The sequence below is a fragment of the Cottoperca gobio genome, chromosome 17, assembly GCF_900634415.1.
Source record: "Cottoperca gobio chromosome 17, fCotGob3.1, whole genome shotgun sequence".
Lineage (NCBI taxonomy): Eukaryota > Metazoa > Chordata > Actinopteri > Perciformes > Bovichtidae > Cottoperca > Cottoperca gobio.
Window position 1 is genome coordinate 9,153,995 of NC_041371.1, and position 19,524 is coordinate 9,173,518.

At 41.8% G+C, this 19,524-nt stretch overlaps 2 protein-coding genes across 2 annotated transcripts in view; one reads left to right on the forward strand and one right to left on the reverse strand.

Annotated features, from left to right (window-relative positions):
- Nucleotides 1–226: 226 nt before the first annotated feature.
- On the forward strand, nt 227–2,584 carry gbx1 (gastrulation brain homeobox 1). The gene is made up of 2 exons (XM_029453733.1): nt 227–966; nt 1,649–2,584. Exons 1-2 carry the CDS (start codon nt 516–518, stop codon nt 2,161–2,163), a joined length of 966 nt encoding a protein of 321 aa, XP_029309593.1. The 5' UTR covers nt 227–515; the 3' UTR covers nt 2,164–2,584.
- A 4,622-nt stretch (nt 2,585–7,206) lies between these two features.
- The window catches only part of agap3 (ArfGAP with GTPase domain, ankyrin repeat and PH domain 3), a 115,058-nt gene continuing 102,740 nt past the window's right edge, over nt 7,207–19,524 (reverse strand). Inside the window, exons 17-18 of the mRNA XM_029454246.1 lie at nt 12,323–12,578; nt 7,207–11,359 (exon numbers count right to left, since the gene is read on the reverse strand). Of these exons, the coding sequence (XP_029310106.1) occupies nt 11,129–11,359; nt 12,323–12,578 (487 nt within the window). The 3' untranslated portion in view covers nt 7,207–11,128. The remainder of the gene's footprint in view (nt 11,360–12,322; nt 12,579–19,524) is intronic.

The following is a 19,524-nucleotide window of genomic DNA, read 5'->3' on the forward strand; positions in this document are numbered from 1 at the left end:
CCGTCTATTTGGTCTCCACTGGGAAACTACCGCCTCTCAAGACGGCCAAAAAGTCAGAGGCTGAATAAGGAAATGAAGCGTAATTTGAGGAAGATGGATGAGCCCCCAGGGAAACTCCCCCTTTTCATTCCTCTTGTATTGCAGATGATAACCAATGCGCTCTCTCCCTCTCTCGCCGCGCGCACACGCACGCACACGCGGTGCAGCGCAGAGGGGCGGAGGGAGGAGTTGCAGAGAGGGGAGAGGTAGATAGATCGAGAGAGCGTGTGTTTATGTCTCAGTGTGTGACAAATAAGAGGGAAAAAGGTAGCGGTGGGGCACACAACAAAGCGCCCGACTGACTGACGCATATAGAGTGCAGAGATCCGGACAAGCAGTCCACTCCCAGGGATGACAACACGGCAGAGGATCTACTTTCAATCCTCTCCGTCTTTACACTGAACGTTTTGCGCGTCGCCGAGGAAAGGACACCTTGCTTTCAAGTTTCCACCAAAATAAAAGTGTTTGCCTGCAAAATGCAGAGACCAGGCGGCCAAGCGACGGCGTTTTCAATCGATTCCCTGATTGGGACTCATCAGCCCAGACCGGGACACCTGCTCTACACGGGCTACCCTATGTTCATGCCGTACAGACCTTTGGTTATTCCACAAGCTTTATCCCACTCGCCTTTAACGTCTGGTTTACCTCCACTCACGCCTTTGGCTTCTTTTGCGGGCCGTCTCACCAACACGTTCTGTGCCAGTTTGGGACAGGGGGTGCCATCCATGGTGGCGCTCACCACGACGATGCCAAGTTTCTCGGATCCTCCGGACAGTTTCTACCCACCACAAGAACTCCCAGGTCCCCGTTTAAGCGCCGCCGATCCCGGAGCGAGAAGGCAGGAAAGTCCGCACTCTGACGAGCTGCACAGCCGGGACAAGAACTCTGATCTGCTCAACTTCTCGGAAACTTTTCAAACAATATCAGGTAAGATCAGGCCTCTTTGCTATTGTATTTGATCTAAAAGTTACAGCTGTGCGTAAAACGCGTTAAAAAAAAAAGCACAGATTGTTGGCCCATTGTGAAAGTTTTTGGTCTCAGAGATGCAGTGAAATTTAAACAAAAAGTAAAAGACACCTTACATTAGTTGTGTTACCGTTGCAGAGTAGCAGAAATAATAATGGGAAAAAACATTTATTAGAGGCAAAATTCATGGGGATGCAACCTGATGAGTTAATATAAAATATCTCGTTCCAGATACATTTATTATTTTGCATTGACATTATTTCTTAATTGTTCTTCATATTATTATAACGAATTGGAGGGTAATCGTAATCACATTGTAAGAAAACTTTAGTAGAATGATTTTGTAGGTAGATGCAAATAAACCAAACACAGTTGCGGTGAAAACTTACAGAACACCCAGTGACTACACAGGAGAGCTGTAATGACCCAATATTAGTTTTTAATGTTGCTACTTGTGAAAAAAAACATTTGGAATGTTTTCAACAATTTGGCTTCTGTCTATTATCTCTACCAGTTTACTAAAAAACCCACAATGATTGATGTATTACGTTGTGAAGCATTGCGTAACGGTCACTTTTGGCTTATAGGCTCATGAACAAGTATCCTAATGTGAATGTTTTTGCTTTTCTTCTTCACATTTTAGGTGAGACCAAACTGTACAGCTCAGACGACGAGAAGCTGGACCTTAAATCGGCAGACACCGCGTGCAGTGACCGAGAGGACAGCTCCGTGGACAGCGAGAACGAAAGTTTCTCGGACGGGAACAACTGTGGCTCCCTGTCCCAGAAGAGCAAACTAAAAACCGGCTCGCAGGAGGCGCTACCGCCCGGCAGCTCAGCGGGGAAGAGCCGGAGGAGACGAACAGCTTTTACCAGCGAGCAGCTGCTCGAACTTGAAAAGGAGTTTCACTGTAAAAAGTACCTTTCTCTGACTGAACGCTCCCAGATTGCACATGCACTTAAACTGAGCGAGGTGCAGGTGAAGATTTGGTTTCAGAACCGCAGGGCCAAGTGGAAACGGATCAAGGCCGGCAACGTTAACAACCGGTCAGGAGAACCGGTGAGAAACCCCAAAATTGTGGTCCCCATCCCCGTGCACGTCAACAGGTTTGCTGTGAGGAGTCAGCACCAACAAATAGAACAAGGGACCAGGCCATGAACTCAATATCGAAAATATTAATAATAAAAAAAAAACACTTACATTGACTCCACTGATTCGTTGAACGCATGAAGCACAAAAAGGAGGATTTGATTATTTTGTCTGAGCGGTGAGACCGAGCAGAGGAGAAGACAGATCAACTATTTGGCAATATGCTGTCATTTTTATTTATTGCTCTGTGAATATGTAAATATAAATGGGTAAAAATTGGTACAAATGGGCACTATGAGATGAGACTGTAAAGATTTTTTAAGTATTTATATGTAGGGCCAAAATGTTCTGTTGGTTATGTGCATGTCCTCATTTGGTGAAACTGAAATTTTTGTTTGGTGTTTCGTACAATTTGTTGACTACATTTGCATGTAAGACGTTTTACATTTTGTTTGGCAACTGTAGGAACCACCTTTGACAGCTATTTGTGGAAAGAAAAAAAAAAAGATGTGAAGGAAATACTGACCAAACAAGGGACAACTGTAAAGTATATCGACCTAATAAATCGCTTTATACAAAAGTTGGAATCCAGATTGAATTATTATTGAGGGAAGAGTAAATATGATTTAATGGTTGTGAAGAAATGTCTAGAAATTATTTTATCCTGCTAAAGTGAAAAAGAAATGTGGCCTACATAAACATAGCGATTCATTTTCCAGTGCAAACTACAGCCAGGCAGTTATTTTGATATTATTTAACATTTTAAATAAAAACAATCCTAAAAACATCATTTAAAAATGTATAATGACAATAATAAAATTCATGGAGGCCTTCACTGAAAAACTGCGTTTATCTTTAAAGAGCTCCAACTGAAAAGTTCACTATTACCATTTTTATGACCAACATTTGAGCGTTTTCAGTGACACAATATCTCAGCTTTGTTTACACACGTGTTAGTTTTAATCTCGTGATGTTACGATGTTTTTTTTTTTACATAAACATCAGGACCTGATTTTTTTTTATTTTTCGAAATCAGCAACAGTGATTGATTTCTCTTTAGGAGCCATGATGGATCCTCATTACACTGAGCACATCCAACACACTAATGAACGTCTGCATCAGTCTCCATCAGAGAGAACCAGACATTACTAATTTAATAGCGAAACATTTTATTTTGGTAAATTCATTTTTTTTTTTTTATTGACTGCAAAAACGTAATTTAATAAGACACGTTTAGAGGTTTAAAATAGACATTTTAAAACGCACTTAAGACGATAGTGTTGATGTTTCTGTGGCATATCACATAATGCATACAAAACCTTTCTGAAATATTGTGTCATTTGTTTTCTAGAACTAAATTCTAGAGATTTAATTTATTACAAATCTAAGAATTTAAAATACTGACACCTGTAGATAATTATTTGAAAATTAAACTGTATTAGGAGGATGTTTAAATGCCCCAGTGGTACAATATTTCATGAAAAATGAAATGATGATATAATAGGCAACATATGAATTCTAAAATATTTACATTTTCATATAAATATAAAAAGCCTACAGCTAATAAATAAAAAAGCTTTAGCTGCATAACTATTAACACTAACAGACCTCATCTAACCTCAAATAAATGCTTGCTCGCTCAGACTAAATATGGAAACTTACAAGGCACTGTAAAAACACAGAGCAACCATATTAAAATAATCTGCAACTAAAATAATGTCTGGCCACATGGCTATCCAATTACAGGAAAAGGAAAACTGAGCTTGATGTTTTATGCAAACTTTCATATATGCATGTTTCTGAGGTTTACACGGATTCCTCTGAACTGTGTCCAGAAAAGTCTCATGTTGGAATATTTTCCACTTCAGACTCAGATGAGAGAAAGTGATTTGTTTTCCTGTTTCCAAAATAGACTCAGGCCTCAAGCCATGTTCAAGCTTCTGCAGCAGCACCTGTTGAAGTGTGATGATAGGGAGAGATCTGCACATATCTTTATTAGTATTAATATTTTATTAAAATAACCAGCCATCTCCTCAGTATTTACCCAAACTATGGAGGGTTTGAATGAACATGTTATAAACAAATCTTCTTGATTCAGGAAACCCATCATTATGTTAGATTTTCTTCCCCTCAGGTCTCTCATGGATGCACACACTGAACATGATTTTCTACCTCAGTTTGACCCTCAGTGCACAAAACAGACATTCCATGACCTGGGCACCCATGAGAAGCAAAGTCTATTTCACTGTCCACCTCATACATCAAGACTGTGACACTTGGATGGGGATTCAAGGAGTGATGGTCGTGTGAAGGAGCGGTGGAAGTTTTATTATGGTCCAAGAGCAGCTGACTAATATAGACGGTCTATTCCACGACATTGTGCCAAAGTGCAACGGCTATTTCAGTCCCCATGAGCTGCGCGGTGGAGGTGACGACGAGGAGCCGTGACACAGCTCGGAGGATAAGTTCATGGTGGTTGTTATTATAAAAGATCCTGCGAGTGGGACTAAGGGGGGAAAAAAACATGAACTAAAAAGTGGACATCTGATAGGATTTGCTTCTTTGATATATATAACAATTGATATAATGTCACTTTTATTTGGCTTTAACAGATTTTGTGTAATTTGTTATTCCTTTATGAGTTTTTTAATAATCTCTCTTCCATTAAAGCTACACTTTAAGTGAACACCTCAGTCTCAAGACAGTATCTGTATCATTCTGCTACTTGAATCACAAATTGAAATATCAGAAGTTCTCTTCAGCAAAGACATTAAACCATTTCCACAATCCCACCTGGAGAGAGAGAGAGAGAGAGAGAGAGAGAGAGAGAGAGAGAGAGAGAGAGAGAGAGAGAGAGAGAGAAGGAGAGAGAGAAGGAGAGAGGGAGGAAAGCGAGGGACCTCATTACCTGCTGCTTGTGTGAGTGCAGCCCGCTCAGCACCGACTGCAGGCCTGACTTCTTGGGAGGGTCCGGGCGGTCGTGGCTACAGTGATGTATGGGCAGATGCATCAAATCGCACAAGATAAACAAGCGATGAGTTTCATCAGGGCCATCATAGCTTTAATTTGGCTGCCTAATGAGTCAGATCTAGTGGCGGAGATAAGAGTTGTCAGAGGCCCAGCTCTAATGAATTTCTTGCCACTTGTAATCAAGGTTGCCTGTCTGAGGGGGGATGATTAATGGAACCCTGGAGGATTCCCTCGGCCCTCAGCCTTCATTACAGCTAATGCATTCTCAGGCAAATTAACAGAGAAATGCAGGCAAAAGCCAACGGGGAAGGGGAGAGAAAAAAAGGGAGAGGAGAGGAGAGAAAGGAGAGAATGAGAGAGAGTGATGGGAACAGAGCATTTATGTAAGACAAAGGAGAGAGAGGGGAGGATGAAGAGGAAGATAGCGTGGCGGGGATGGAACACCGGGTGAAAAGAGGGATGTGCTGAAATCCGCTGATTAGCGACAGATTCAAGGATATGGAAATGAAGACATGAGTTTGGGGCAGAGTGCAACATGGATGCACTGGTCAGACATGATGGAGCTGAAATTGATAAATGGATGATCAGGTCTGAGGGGATTCAGGGGAAGAGAGATGGTCAGATGGAAGCAGAGTGGATATAATTATTGGTTAAAGAGGTTAAAAAGGGTGAAGGGAGGAGCAGAAAACAGGGAGCAACAGTAACCTGTCCAAATGAAGACAGGCTGACACGAACGCCACCTTAAAGCAACATTTACGTTACGACCGGGCTCATCACTGACTGTATGCTAAACAGGCTGTTAAAGTGGCCCGTGGCCAAGCAGCCTCTACATGTTATGGAAATATGGATTTAATGTTTGCAAATATGGTCTCGTCAGGTCTTTGTGTACCCATCCATCAGCCTCAGACCCACCTCTGCAATCTTGGAGGCAATTTGTCTGAGGAGAGGTGGGCGGCAGAGAGCCCTCCTTACTGTTTAGCAGGCCCTGATGAAATATCAAAACACACAGCAGTGCAGGCGAGCGCTCCAGTCTCACCACAACAAACACAAGTGGCCGGGGTCTGCCAAGGCGAGAGGCACGGCAATAAATTACAGGACACTTTTCTTTTTGTGATATTTCTCAAGAGATGTGGAGTGAATACGATTCATTTTAGTTTCATTCAAGCAATTTTGGACATTTAAAGCATCTGACAACTTCTAAACTTGAGTCGTTATAAATCAATATTTTTATATTAACAATGGACCACATTAATAGGTTTATGTGAAAGGGACTTGCTTGTAGTGACCAACTCACAGAGAGTTATCACCCGACCCTGCAGTTCCTCTCAGACATAAACTTCTAGAGCGGTTTTAGCGTCTTTTACCTAATTGTGTTGGTTTTCTGGCTCGCACAATATTGTTGCGGTTCACTCTCAGCGTTCTTATCAGAGTTGTTTCAAGCTTAAAAGAAGGCTATAAAAACTCACTGTCTGCTATACAACAGCATTAAATAGAAGACAGACACTGTTAGCGACTGGCTGGTGAAGAAAGTTGGATAATTTAACAGCTGAAGAGTTGGTGGAGACCAAAAACAGAGCTAAAAGAGAGTGAATATCTGATTTAGGGTTATGTTGCTCCGTACCTGCTGGATAGGAAACTACTTGCTGATATCTTATCTTATAACATGAGATAGATATGCCAATGTTGCGTATAACTTATTTACGTTGTTCGATAGTCGATATACAAACAATTAACCCTACTGTAATTAAAAGAAATTCCTTTGGTGGAAGTGTTCTCTGGGCTTGCCTAAGCACAAGTCTGAAGACATTTTCTACATGTAGTGTTAAACATGTTTTGTTTTGTTTCAAATGGAACATTATAACACAGTGTTTTCCTTATTTTTCAAAATTCCTGACTTTGATAAAAGTATGATTTTGATCTAAAAATGTCAAAGTTGTACTGTTAGATACCAAAATGTGTCTGTACAAGATTTGAAGACTTTAAACCAATAAGAACAAAATGAAGCATTTTTCATTATCATACTAAACATAGTCTTTGTGCACAAATGGATTAATTGAGTTTTCCTCAACAGCATGAAATATTCATGAACAAACAATCACAGTTAAATAAAGATTATTCATAGTTTATAAACAGATTATTTATTTCACAACAGTCAAAAACTAATCTGCTGCAACATGTGTGTTTGTAGGTGTTGGTGACAGTAAACAACAGACCGTCATCAGATTTTGATTAAAATATTGTGATTTGCAACGTCACAATTTCCTAAATGAGCCCCGTCCACTTCAAACCAGTAAGAAGAGCAGAGAGAAATACAGAAATCTGTCATGTGAAATAACCAAAACTGTCTTATGCTCATGTAGGAACCCCTTTAGTACGAGAAAGGAAGCCGACTGATAAAATAAGTGTTCGGGGCCTTTAAGCGCGACTGAGCATTGTGGCTCCATGTCAAGCCACCGCGGAGGAAGGAAGAAGAAACCAGGTGATGAAGCTCAAACAATGCCGGCCAACAGAGAGAGGAAGGGGATGAAGATATGCTGAGACAAGATTAGCAGGAAATAAGAAGTGGATTAGTGAGGGCTTGACTCCTCTGAACACCGAGACCTTTCACTTTTCCCCACGGTGTTGTGCTGCCTGACACTAAGCTCGGCTCTTTATCTTAATCCTCTTTTGGCAAACTGTTGGGGGTCCCACAATCAGGAAGTGGAAGGAGGCCGCTTTACTTACCTCAAGACAGGCTTGGATTAGCGGTATTGGACACATCAACAGGCTGTTGAGTCTTTCCAGGTTTGATGAAGGAACATGCAAAAGGGAAGAACGTGAAATGGCAGTACTTGTTGAAGCGATAGTGAGACTTTTAATTTGAAAGAGTCTCACCTCGTAAGCAGGTCATGCACAGAAGCGACAGGAGCGTGATGGATGATGGATGAACACACACACACTGGACAAATGTGTCGATTTCCCTAAATGCAGGGAAGGCTACAGCGTTTTATTTGAGTGTTTATTAATAGGTCAACAGTCAGCCGAGCATCCAAGCATACAACAAGTTACTCTTTAGCTTTTGCTTTGTTTCACGTTCTGAACGTAAAAGGAATTACAATAGGAAAATTAACTTGAACAAAAAAAAGAAAAGAAAAAAGATATTTACAAACTGCATTATAAATATGTCAAATGTACATCATTATACACAAGTACCAAAGATGGTCGGTTAATGTCGGGACCAAACAAAAGTACCTTCAAAATATGCATAAAAAGAAACAAATAAAACACCAACATATCAAAATATGGTTCAGGGGTCAAAGGGTAACCTAGAACCAGTTTAGTTTGTTTCTCTAGGAGGAGCTTGTCTTCAGATAAAAGCATTAGCTAATATGTACACTTCCATGTTGTGTCTGAGGGAAAGACAGGCAGGTTTTCTAGTGTTCATCATCTACACATTAAACTCCTCTCAGTAATCCCCTCGGACACTGAAATGTACTCATTGAAATTAGTTTGTCAAGTAAATCAGAAATAAGGCCGGTACCACTGCACAGTACAAGTACATCTGGATGAATTTGTGTTCAGTTTTGGGATGTCTTGAAGAAATAGTTGAACATTTTAGGAAATGTGATTATTCGCTTTGCCGAGACTAAGATGAGGACATCGATACCACTGTGCGTTAAGTATGAAGCCAGAGCCAGGAGGCCGTTAGCTTAGCTTAGCTTAGCTAGCATAAAGACTAAAATGAAGGGAGACCGATATCCTGGCTCTCTCCAGAGTTCAAATATCTGCCGGCACTACCTCCCGTCTCTTACGAAATTATGTTCCCATAACACTAAACTGAATTCTCCAATTATGAAGCTTTCGGGAGAAATGTATTTTTCTCATAGATTACAGTTGTAGTTTTAAACACATGATTAATGTTGTAAATTATAACAAAACAACTTGGTTAGGTTTAAAAAAAGAAAATTTAAAAAAGAACATGGTTTGGCTAAAAATAAGTATTATATGTAGTTTCTTATGGACGCAACTTAAATAAACTTAAAAATAAAGCACCGTTGACTTTTATTTTGAAGAGACCAGGCTGAGATACCAGCCCCTTTAAAGCTTACACATTAACACGATATTTCTGTTCAATTAGAACAAAAACAAAAATGTAATATGTTTTTAAAAGGCAGTCACATAGTGTAACTATGCTAAACCAGGCTAACTGTTTGGCTATGCTAACTGCCTCCAGCTCCGTTACGTAACGCACACACACGAGAGGAATTAATGAAGAAGCAAAAAAAAGTATATTTCCAAAAATATCAAACTATTCCTTTACAATATCGATATCTCCTTGACAAACATCCACTTTTGACAACATATTCAGTTACAGTGGGCTCTTAAAACAGAAATACTGTAAAGCAACAACATAATCCTAAAGAAAAGGTACAAAACGTTAATAACTTGCTCTGTAAACAAACATCCTGCCTTTGTAAACTCATAAAATCAAGACGGTTTAAAACCTTAAAGAAGTGGCAGTTGAATAAAAGGGAAATACACAGTAGACATTGTGCCAACTCCACCTGAATTAATTTCTTACCTTGACTATAAATTAATCAGCTTGTTATGTCAGTGGAATACTGTACATTTGTATTAATTAATGCAAAGAGTCAAACTAATTATGCTTTCCTTTTTTTTAACCTCCTTGCTCATTCTAATCCTAAATGTCTTACTTCAGCCATTTGAATGCATTTGTTAGCTCCCTGTTTTTACGCTGACACAGGTTAAAGGAAAAGGAAAGGGGGTAGTTTTTTTTTAACTAAGTTCTTATAAAGGAACAAGAACGACTTTTTTTGTTTTTACAGACGTCTGTACATTAAAACACAGTTATGTTCCAGATTTTCACTGTTGGTGTCTTCACCTCCAAAGCTTATGAAGAGAAATGCCCGGTCGCTCTCACACGGTCACAGACAAAGACGTAAGCACACACGTGTTGTACAGTCATGTACGGACGCACACACACATAGTACCATATATGTATTTCACAGCAACAAAAGGAGGAAATGCTCTCGAGAGCACCGATTCTACGGCCTCTGGCCACAGGGTGGGGTGTGGATGGGGGTGAATGCATATTCCAGTATCTATATATGTCAAACAATTATCAACACAATCGAGTCAAATCAGAAAATTACTCCAACAAAAGACATCATTATCGGTACGATCTCACTGTTTCAATCAAACCTTTGAAGTTGAATGAATTCTGATTGAAGAGGCACGCTTACGAAGCCGTGTGGCTCGATGGTCATAAAACATGATGCCCCTTAATTCCTTTAAAGTCACGGACACTTTTACTGGAGGATCACGATAAGGGTGGCGAAGGAAATGACTCACTTTCACCCCGATAGGAATTCTGCAATCAACTCCTTTATGATGATCCGAAACCCATTTTCCTGTGAATTAAGTATCTAAATCATTTGGACTCTTCAACTATAATTGCTTTGCCTTTGTATATGAATAGTATGTCAAGAGTGTGATAGCTGTGGTAAAGACATGCATCATTACTAAAGCTGTAACAGCCACTGAGATCGTGGAGATTTAGTTTCTTTCAGTGTTTTTGTCACTTGTTAAACTATTCCTCACAGTTTTATGTTATTATGCTTAGGCTTGGAAATTTGAAGCAAGTTTCTCATTTCAAGCTCATTATAAAATCAGTTCACGTCGCAGAAGGGGAAGACATAAAAGGAAATGTTCAAGCATTAAGGAAATGCTTTTCGTAGGGTAGGTATGAATGCCAAAGTAAGTCATTTGTTTGGTTGGCGCTTAAAAAACAAAAAGCTTAAAGCTGATCGTGATCATTTCAGACCAAGATTGAATGAATTCAACAAATAAAAAAACAATAATATAAAACAAACAATGTACAATGTCCGAACCCCCGAACACCCACTTCATTCGGCATAGTGGAATATAAACAATGAGTCCATCGCTCCTGGTATCTCTCCGTTGGTACTGATTCTGGGTTACACAGTGTGAAACAGGAAGTACTGGGAAGAGACGAGTGGGTTCGGGGTCGCTCGTGTGTTTGTCTGCGGCTGCTCTCTGCCGCCTACATGATGCTGATGCTGCGGTTGAGCTCACACTGGGCGTTGTTGTTGTTGATGTTGGGATTGGGGTTACGGCGGCTCATGTTGGGCGTTGCCACGGACGTCACGCTGCTTGTGTCGTTGGGGCAACCGTGCTGAAGTAAGATGTCCGCGCACTCCTGGCTGCCGGCTCGCCGGGCGTAGGACAGCGTGGTCTGGCTACGAGCGTCCCGACTCTTTACGTCCACGCCGTACTGTGGGGAGAGAAAATGACGAGTATGAAAGGCAGAACCGTTAGAAGGTGTAGATGCAAGAAGCTCATTTATTTCTTCTTCTTTCTTTCTACAACCAAACATTGTTAGAGCGGTTTGTTGCAGGTCTTATTGGAACAGTCAACAGGAAGAATATCAGTACTTTTCATTGAAAATCTGTAAAACCTGAATATTTGAGCAATTAGCATAATGTATACTTTAACTTCTGGAAGTTGTGTAACATTGTATGACAGTATCAGATCTGTCATCAGTTCTGCATCTGTTCGTCCCAACACTGAACACATTAAAACTGAAGTATTTAATAATTATATTTGTTGAAATATATACCCACAATGCTGCACGATGTTTTATGGCCACATTATAAGTTTATTTTTAGCAAAGTTTTGGGGAATTGACATTCTACATTTCAAATGTTACATTTTTAGACTTATGGTCTAGTGTCTAGGCCAACAAAATAAATAGATGATTCAGTATTTCTTCTTTTTTTCGTTTTCACAGCGTGGAGCAAACTTTTAAACAGCATTCAAACCGTCATGTTGAGAAGAAAATGGTAACGTTTTATTTGATGGGTCTGTAGACACTCAGGAGTTTCCTGGGGAACACAGTATGTAATCTAATACTAAGTTTACTGAGACAGTTATTTTATTAAGACTGTACTTAGTTGTGTCGAGTTTATAGGCAGTTACTGATATCCAGAGGAACTGCACCTATTAAATAAAACTTGCAGAAAATATTATCTATGAGAAATAAAAATTGTTTTTAGACACTTGGTGTCAGGGGGCTGGGACATGTAATGAGAAACTGGCACATCTGGTGAGATCAAAGAGGTCCGCTGGTTGTTGGGAAGTCCTTCTTTTCACACTTAAACTCCTAAGTCACTTTTCCAAACACTAAATGCCAAAAACAACAATGTCCATCCACCTCCGACCGTTCCCCTCGACTCACCCAGATGAGCAGCTGCGTGATGACCACGTTGGCCATTGCGCAGGAGAGGTGCAGAGCGGTGCGTCCGTCTCCGTCGCCGTAGGTCTCGTTAACCTCCTCCTTGGTGCCGTGGGCCAGCAGCAGCACCACCAACCTCAGGTCATCCTCCACCACCGCCCGGAGCAGCTGCTGCCCCAGGGGCATGTCCGACTGGGGCAGTCCCACCAGGAACAGCTTCTGCTCATACTTGGCTCGGATCCAGCACTCCTTCTCCTCCCTGGAGAGAAGGAAATGACAGAGCAGCTACAGGTCACGCAGGGTGAACATATTTACACAACTATGAGCAATTTAGCACCTAAGTTAAAGAACTTTCAACACATCTCTCATACATTTTTTATTTTATTTTTTAAACCGTATTTAACCAGGTAAGACCCGTTGAGATCAACAGTCTCTTTTAAAAAGGAGACCTGGCAAAGAAAATACATCAACGCGTCGAATTATACCTGCGCACAGTGACTATACCAACCGATTTGTACACCATTATACTTGTAAGTTTCATAAAAGCTTTCTTCCCCTGTTCAGCCTGTGACCTTTGAACAGACAACAAAACCATATGGTGTGATCTCAGACGATAACTACGGGCAGATTTCTGTGTATGATGAGAGTTTACCCAGAATGGCTGAATCTCATAATTCAGAGGCAGACACACAAGGGAAGTGTTACAGTAATTGGCTTAAGATAGTCACTAAAGTGACGTTTCTAAATTAATTAGAGCACCTTACGCCACCAGCCTCCGCTATCACACGGGGGAAATAATACATTGAGATCGGCTGCAGAGATGAGAGAATGCCAAAGGCTGTGACACTTTGGGCAATATTCCACTTTCTAGCGATTAAGCTCGACGGCACGACGGTTAGAGTCTGGCCAGCTTTCTAAAGGTTACACATCTCGAACAGCAAGTCTGCCGCTGACAATACAGGAAGGAGGGGGACGTATTTTTTTTATCAGCGCTGTCGGCTGTCAGTCTGAACTGGTGGATCCCCTCCACAAAAGAGGCTGTGTGTCTCCAAGCCCCGGTCTCCCTTGGGGTGGCCGGGCCCTGAGTCAGATCGATGGGGCTGAATGGCAGCCAGAGAGGGACGGTGGGATGTGGGGCTCCTTCACTCCAGCCTGCAGCAGAGAATAGAGGCTAAAGGGAAAGCTCCATCCTCTATCGGCAGGCCAAATTATATCTATTGCTCTCCATCTTGACCCCCCCCAGTTTCATTCTCTGCCCACATACAAACTGTCCAAATAAGAAAGAAAAAAAAAATCAATATCAATATGTGAATGACTGAGCATGCCCAGTGTGGCACTAACCCTGTGACCCTGTCAGCCGACGTGATAAGAGGAGCAGAAAGAGGCTGTTGTCTGGATGTGTGGGTGAGTGACAGAAAGGAGAAGGTTTGTACGGATAACTTAAGCGGCGACGCCGGCTAGAGTGACAAGGATCTCATGGGACGTTCTATCAACGGGCCGAGGCTTAGCAGCAAGTACAAACTGACAATCTCATTCACTTCAATTCCATTTCATCATAATCACCGACAACAAACTCCAACAGTACAACTTAATTAACAAAATCAACCTTTTAGATGAGCAACGGAACATCACATGTACACGGTGAATTATATATTTGTCGCAATATATTAAAGGGTTGCTTCAACCAATTTACAAAATCAGTATTTATCCACACAGACACATTTGGTTTTATTTGAGCTACTCGATGCAATGGGGATGAATTTCATTTGGTCTGTAGTGTTTATACATTTTTTGATTTAAAGGATAAAGCTGATGCACTTCTTAATATTGTGTTGTCAACACATGCCATAAAAAGACTAAAACTAACAATGTGTTAGTCCTTTTCTCAATACTTTCTATCTCCTCTACCCCGTCAGTCCATAAAAATACAGATGTTTTGTTTAAAATAAAAAAACAGGCTCATTATTTTCTAAAACAGCAGGTGTGATGGTTTTTACCAAATGTCACTCAAACCGGAGAAAATAGTGCATTTGTTGGGGACTATTTTCAGCTGCGGATTAATCCACATTTGGTGCTTTAGTGAATTAACAGCAGCAGGACGGTGTATGTGGGGTCGACTTCAAAATAAACTACAGTGCTGATGTTTAACATAATGAAGGAACATATAACACAGTGCAACAGTGTGGGCTCACTGAGGTGTTTTTAATAGTTATTGGACAACAATGAAGGTCTACTGCACAGAGTAATGAGCTGTATAAGCTACACAGACAATGCGATTTAGTAAACTCATTGTTAGGTCTTTTTTCATGGGATTTTACAATAAGGAAAATATTGAATAGTGCCTTATCCTTAAAAAAAATGTCCTGGTTATTTATAGACAACTGTGATAACTATTGAACCATGTTCAAAACATCTCGTCAAATAACTGCAGTTGAAAATTAGCCAGCTGGCTAATACTGCTACATTTAAAAACCAAAAAACATCTCGAACCACGAGAGACAAAAGAGAAAATATGTTATTTTGACATTTGTGTGAACTGATATCCCTTAACAGGCTCATTTTCAATTACAGCAGCAGTTTTAACAATAGTAATCAGTTCAACATTAGTCACTCTCCTTTATTACGACCTTAGCAGCTATGTGTCAAAGCTGCCAACTTACCACAGACAGAGACCATTTTCAGACTCATATGTCAGCTGCCAGGCTCACTTCACAGAGCAGTCTGTCTTGCACAGAGGAGCCTGGCATCGGCCCTAACTGCAGGAGTTAAGGATGTGATGGAAGAGGCGCGGGTCTTTATCAGCACCCCAGCACAGATTGATTAACTGCAAAACGCCATCGGAAGCTCATAAAGCAACTTAACCCACATCTTAAAATGCTCTTAAAGCATTTATAAGCATATGGAGGCAATTTTGTTATGACCACAAGGAAAATGTGGACGAGAAAGTCCTTTACGCCGCTAAACCATAAGAAAGTCTTTTCTTAAGGGCGAGGGCATTATGTGAGCAACAATACAGCCCTAATGGCAGGCAATTGCAGCGGCTCAGAGTTTTATGGTGTAAGACCTCCATCAATCCCTACTCAGTCATTATGTGTGGACAAGCCTGTTAGCAAATCAATTGGCCTTAGAACCTGCTATGAACAGGAAGGGGCCGTCCTTGCCCTCCCCTCTTATTTCCGGTGGACTCTTTGAAAACAAGCGTCTCCCTTTTTTTTTTTTACTGCCAAAGAGGATAAAGTATGTGTGAAAACTCTCTAACTAACTGTAATCCTCAAGGCAAAAATGGGCAACGTTTAACACAAATCTAAGCATGGCTAAAAACACTTAAGAGCGGTTGTCCAAAGTTAGTTTCAGAAAGCTACACCATGAATGAGATGCTGAATCTGTAGAGCCCAGTGAATTGATATGAGCTAAATGAGGCAGAAAGTTAGCACCGAGATGCGAAACAAAAAGGCTGAGGAGAGCCATTAAGAAGACGTCAACATTTTAGAAAGGAGCCCCGAGGACACTTTGTTAGCCCCCGCTACAAAACCAGCCCCGAAGACCTGCAGGAAAAGGCCTCACTCGCTGGCGATGCTGAGCTCTGAATTCAATCACAGTTTTTTTTTACGCCGTCGACTTTTACAAAAAAAAATAAAAAGCAAAAAGCGGCCGCGCGGTGGTTTTTGAAAAAGAAATCCTAAACTGCTGCCACTTGAAAGACGGAGTGTGAAAGGAAGTGAAATGGTAATCCTGCCTCTGTCTTTTGTTTTAAATAGAAAAACAATCCAAACAGAGGTAGGGTTTAGACAGTCAGGGGGGAAATTGAGACCCTTGAAAAGGACACTTCCTCACCACAGGAGGAAGAAAAATAAAATCAGCAGATTTAGCATGTCAAAGCGTCAGGACGGAGTAGGAGGGGAGGTGGAGAGGAAAAGGAGAGTGAATTTTCACAGCATGGGGGGATATTTAGGAAATTGAACTGATGGTTACTCTTATATATACACACATACACACACACACACACACACACACACACACACACACATCCAGGCATGCGCACCGACAGACACCAATTTCCCCACCCTAGCTTGAGCACATACTTGTTCTAAATTTCTCTGTTGCTTAGGGGACAGAGGGGAGCTTAAAGTTCCCAATAAAAATGCCTGTGTGTCTCTTTCAACTAATAACAAGCGGTGTTTGCTTCGCCCCAAACTTCCTCCACCATTCAGAGTTATCTCAAAGCTGATAATCATTGTTTAACTTTCCATCATTGGATTTTATTTGAAAGAAATCTTGGGCAAACATCAAAATGCAGAGTCTAAAGTGGAAATGGGCTCCTGTCCAGAGCTGGTGTCCCCTTTCATTTGACTACGTAGAGCCCACCTAGATAAAGGCAGCCTTAACAGTAGAGAAAGGCTTCTTTTATAATTCTATTAGAGCTCTGTCCTTTCAGCTCTCCGTTGAGCAATGGATCCTGACCCTGACTTAATTAAGTGGCAAATGGCGGAATGATTCTCCTAAACCCAGCCCACGGAGTCAAGAACACATGACTGAATTCAAATAAAGAGGGACAAACAAGGATAATTAGTCAAGCCTGAAAGACAAAGGCGAACGGGAATTTATAAGAAGGGAAGGGAAACTGAGACGGCGGGGGTGGAGCCAGCAGTGGAGTAACCGCAGAATGACCAATCTGACTGCCTGCAATAAAGGTGCATTGGTCCATAGAAGAGGAGGATGTCCGTCCCACCACTCGCCCATCTTTCAAACACACACTGAGTCCTTCTAAACAATCAAAGCTTTCGAGAGCTCCTCCTACTCTTCCCCGAGGATCCAAATTCACTGCGGACACATCAAATAGACGCAGTGAAGGGGAGAAATGGTGGTGGTGTGTGGAGGGTTGGAGGGGAGGAGGGGTCTTGGGGTTTGACCAGCCTGAACAGACCTCACAGTGGGGGTGGGCAACTTGTATGGGACCGATTCCCATGCAAACAGCGGCTTCACTTCCACAAATGGAGGGGAGGGAAGAGACAGCGAGTGAGGAAGAGGGACAGCAGCAGAAAGACAGAGAGGGGGCTTGGAGGGAAACGACAGAGATGAAAAAAAAATGAAAAAAAACCCTGCACACAACAGGGACAGAGAGCTGGGCCCCAAAGCATCAAAGGTTGCTAAGGGCCAGAAATGAAGGAGCAGCACAGTAAACGCTGCAGCTAAAGTGCTAAATAAGGCCCCCCTATGGTCCAGCGGGTACAGTGTAGACATGCTACGCTCCGCTCTGCGAAGAACAGCTGCAAAAGAATGAAGACAAATATTTTCACAAGTGCAATAGCTGCCACTTTCCCTGCTTCCAAAGTGCGGTCTGAACAGATGACCAGAATTCAAAAGGTTGTTGTGTTGAGCTCTATAGAGGGGCCAACAGGAGAGCATCTGGGTGCCGTAGGCAGGCAGAGGGATGAGTTGAATATATTGTGACATTAATGAGGTTGTCAGACTCCTCATGATGGAGTGGCTGTGTTTTTGTGCCAGCAAGACTAACACCCTTAAATGCTCATGCTGTTAACCCCTGCTGAACCCTCGCCTCACATACAAAGCAGAGGGGACGATAACACATGCCCTGCTTATGTATGCAGTCTGCTGCGCGTACGTACACATTTCAAATTCTCGGTCACATAAAGGGGCCCTCTCTGATCTTTTTCTTCCTTTCCCTTTCACAGGCAAGAACTTTTTGTTATGATTTCATAATGCGAACGATATTAAGACCACGCATGGTTAAGTAGATTTTGCCATAATGAACGAGTCCTCTCTCTTACGTCTACCTGGCTCTGAAACCCAGTGGCATGTGGGCAATTAGTGACTTCTCCCACACAGGGCTAATTACTGACCTGTGGGTTTCATTTAGAGAGAGAGAGAAAGGGAGAGAGAGAGGGAGGACATGGGAAGACCCAGTCATTCATTTGTCTTAATTAATTACTCTTCCTCCACCAGGGCTCCTGGCAAGGCCGGCTATTCTAAAAGCTCTTTGGAGAGTTGGCGTTCCAGCACTCCTAACCTGTGAGTAGCCCCGAAGCTTTGCTCTGTGTTTTAGGGAATAACTTGGAGCACAGAGGCCACTGTGGACAAACCCTAGAGCAGGAATCTAATGGCCACAGCACTGATGTTGTAAACGCGACAAACAGCTTGGGAGAACGAGCAAAGATGCCAGCGCCGGAGCAGAAGGAGTTAAAAGAGGCAGCGGGGCCAGGTTTGGAGAGGTTAGCGGTGTGATTCATTTTTATTACCACGCAGCCCCTGCAGGCGGCAGGAGTGGCAAATTATTTCTGAAACAAAGTGGAGGGCTCTCATCAGAGCTATTACCTGCCTGTGGCCGAGGGCGGCGCGGAGCCTACAGAGGGTGACAGTGAGAGGCCCGCGTCAGTGAGGGATAGCCGTCCACATCCGTCCACGCTTCAGGACATCTCCCCCAAATGAGAACTGGTGTCTGTGTATGTCTGTGTATGTGTGTGTGTGTGTGTGTGTGTTTCACTGAGAGTGTGTGCGCCAGTAGACGATAAGGGTAAAGTTAGCTGTTGGACCTCCCCCACAGTATCCGTCAAAATAGTCTGTGGTGTTTTCTATCACGAACATGCCAAGCAATTAGAGGTGACGTGCAAAACATGACGACTCCCAGGTGCTAATTAAAAGAACAACTCCAATATGCTGACTGCGGAGATCAGCCACAATGCACAGCTCGCACAAATGTATTATCACCGATTTAACTGTAGCACAGCCAGGTACCACTTTTTACTTAGGCATCCTTCATACAAGTAACTAATGGCTTTAGTAATGGTTAATACATCATTCATTATTTACAAATGTGTCATAAACCAAGATTAAGAACAACCTTTGGGTTGCCAACTCATTCTGGAAATCCAGAGAAATCTATTTAAACAGAATATTAACAGCTACAGCTGCAGACTTAATGATTAAAAGCATATATTAATGACTTGCAGACTGCAGGCTTGATGGCTTATTAGAAAGTGAGTATTTATTGAAGGATCAACAACATTTATAACTGCATTATTACCAAATAGAAAGGCTTTACACCAGCCAATGGTGTTCTTTTTTACAACCTGGTAGTCCGAAATGTGCTCATATTAATGGCTTATAATGGATCTAAAAAAGGCCATTAGTTACAACTTTATGATGCCTCATTAGAAAAAGGTATTATGCATTCTTCTACAAGATGT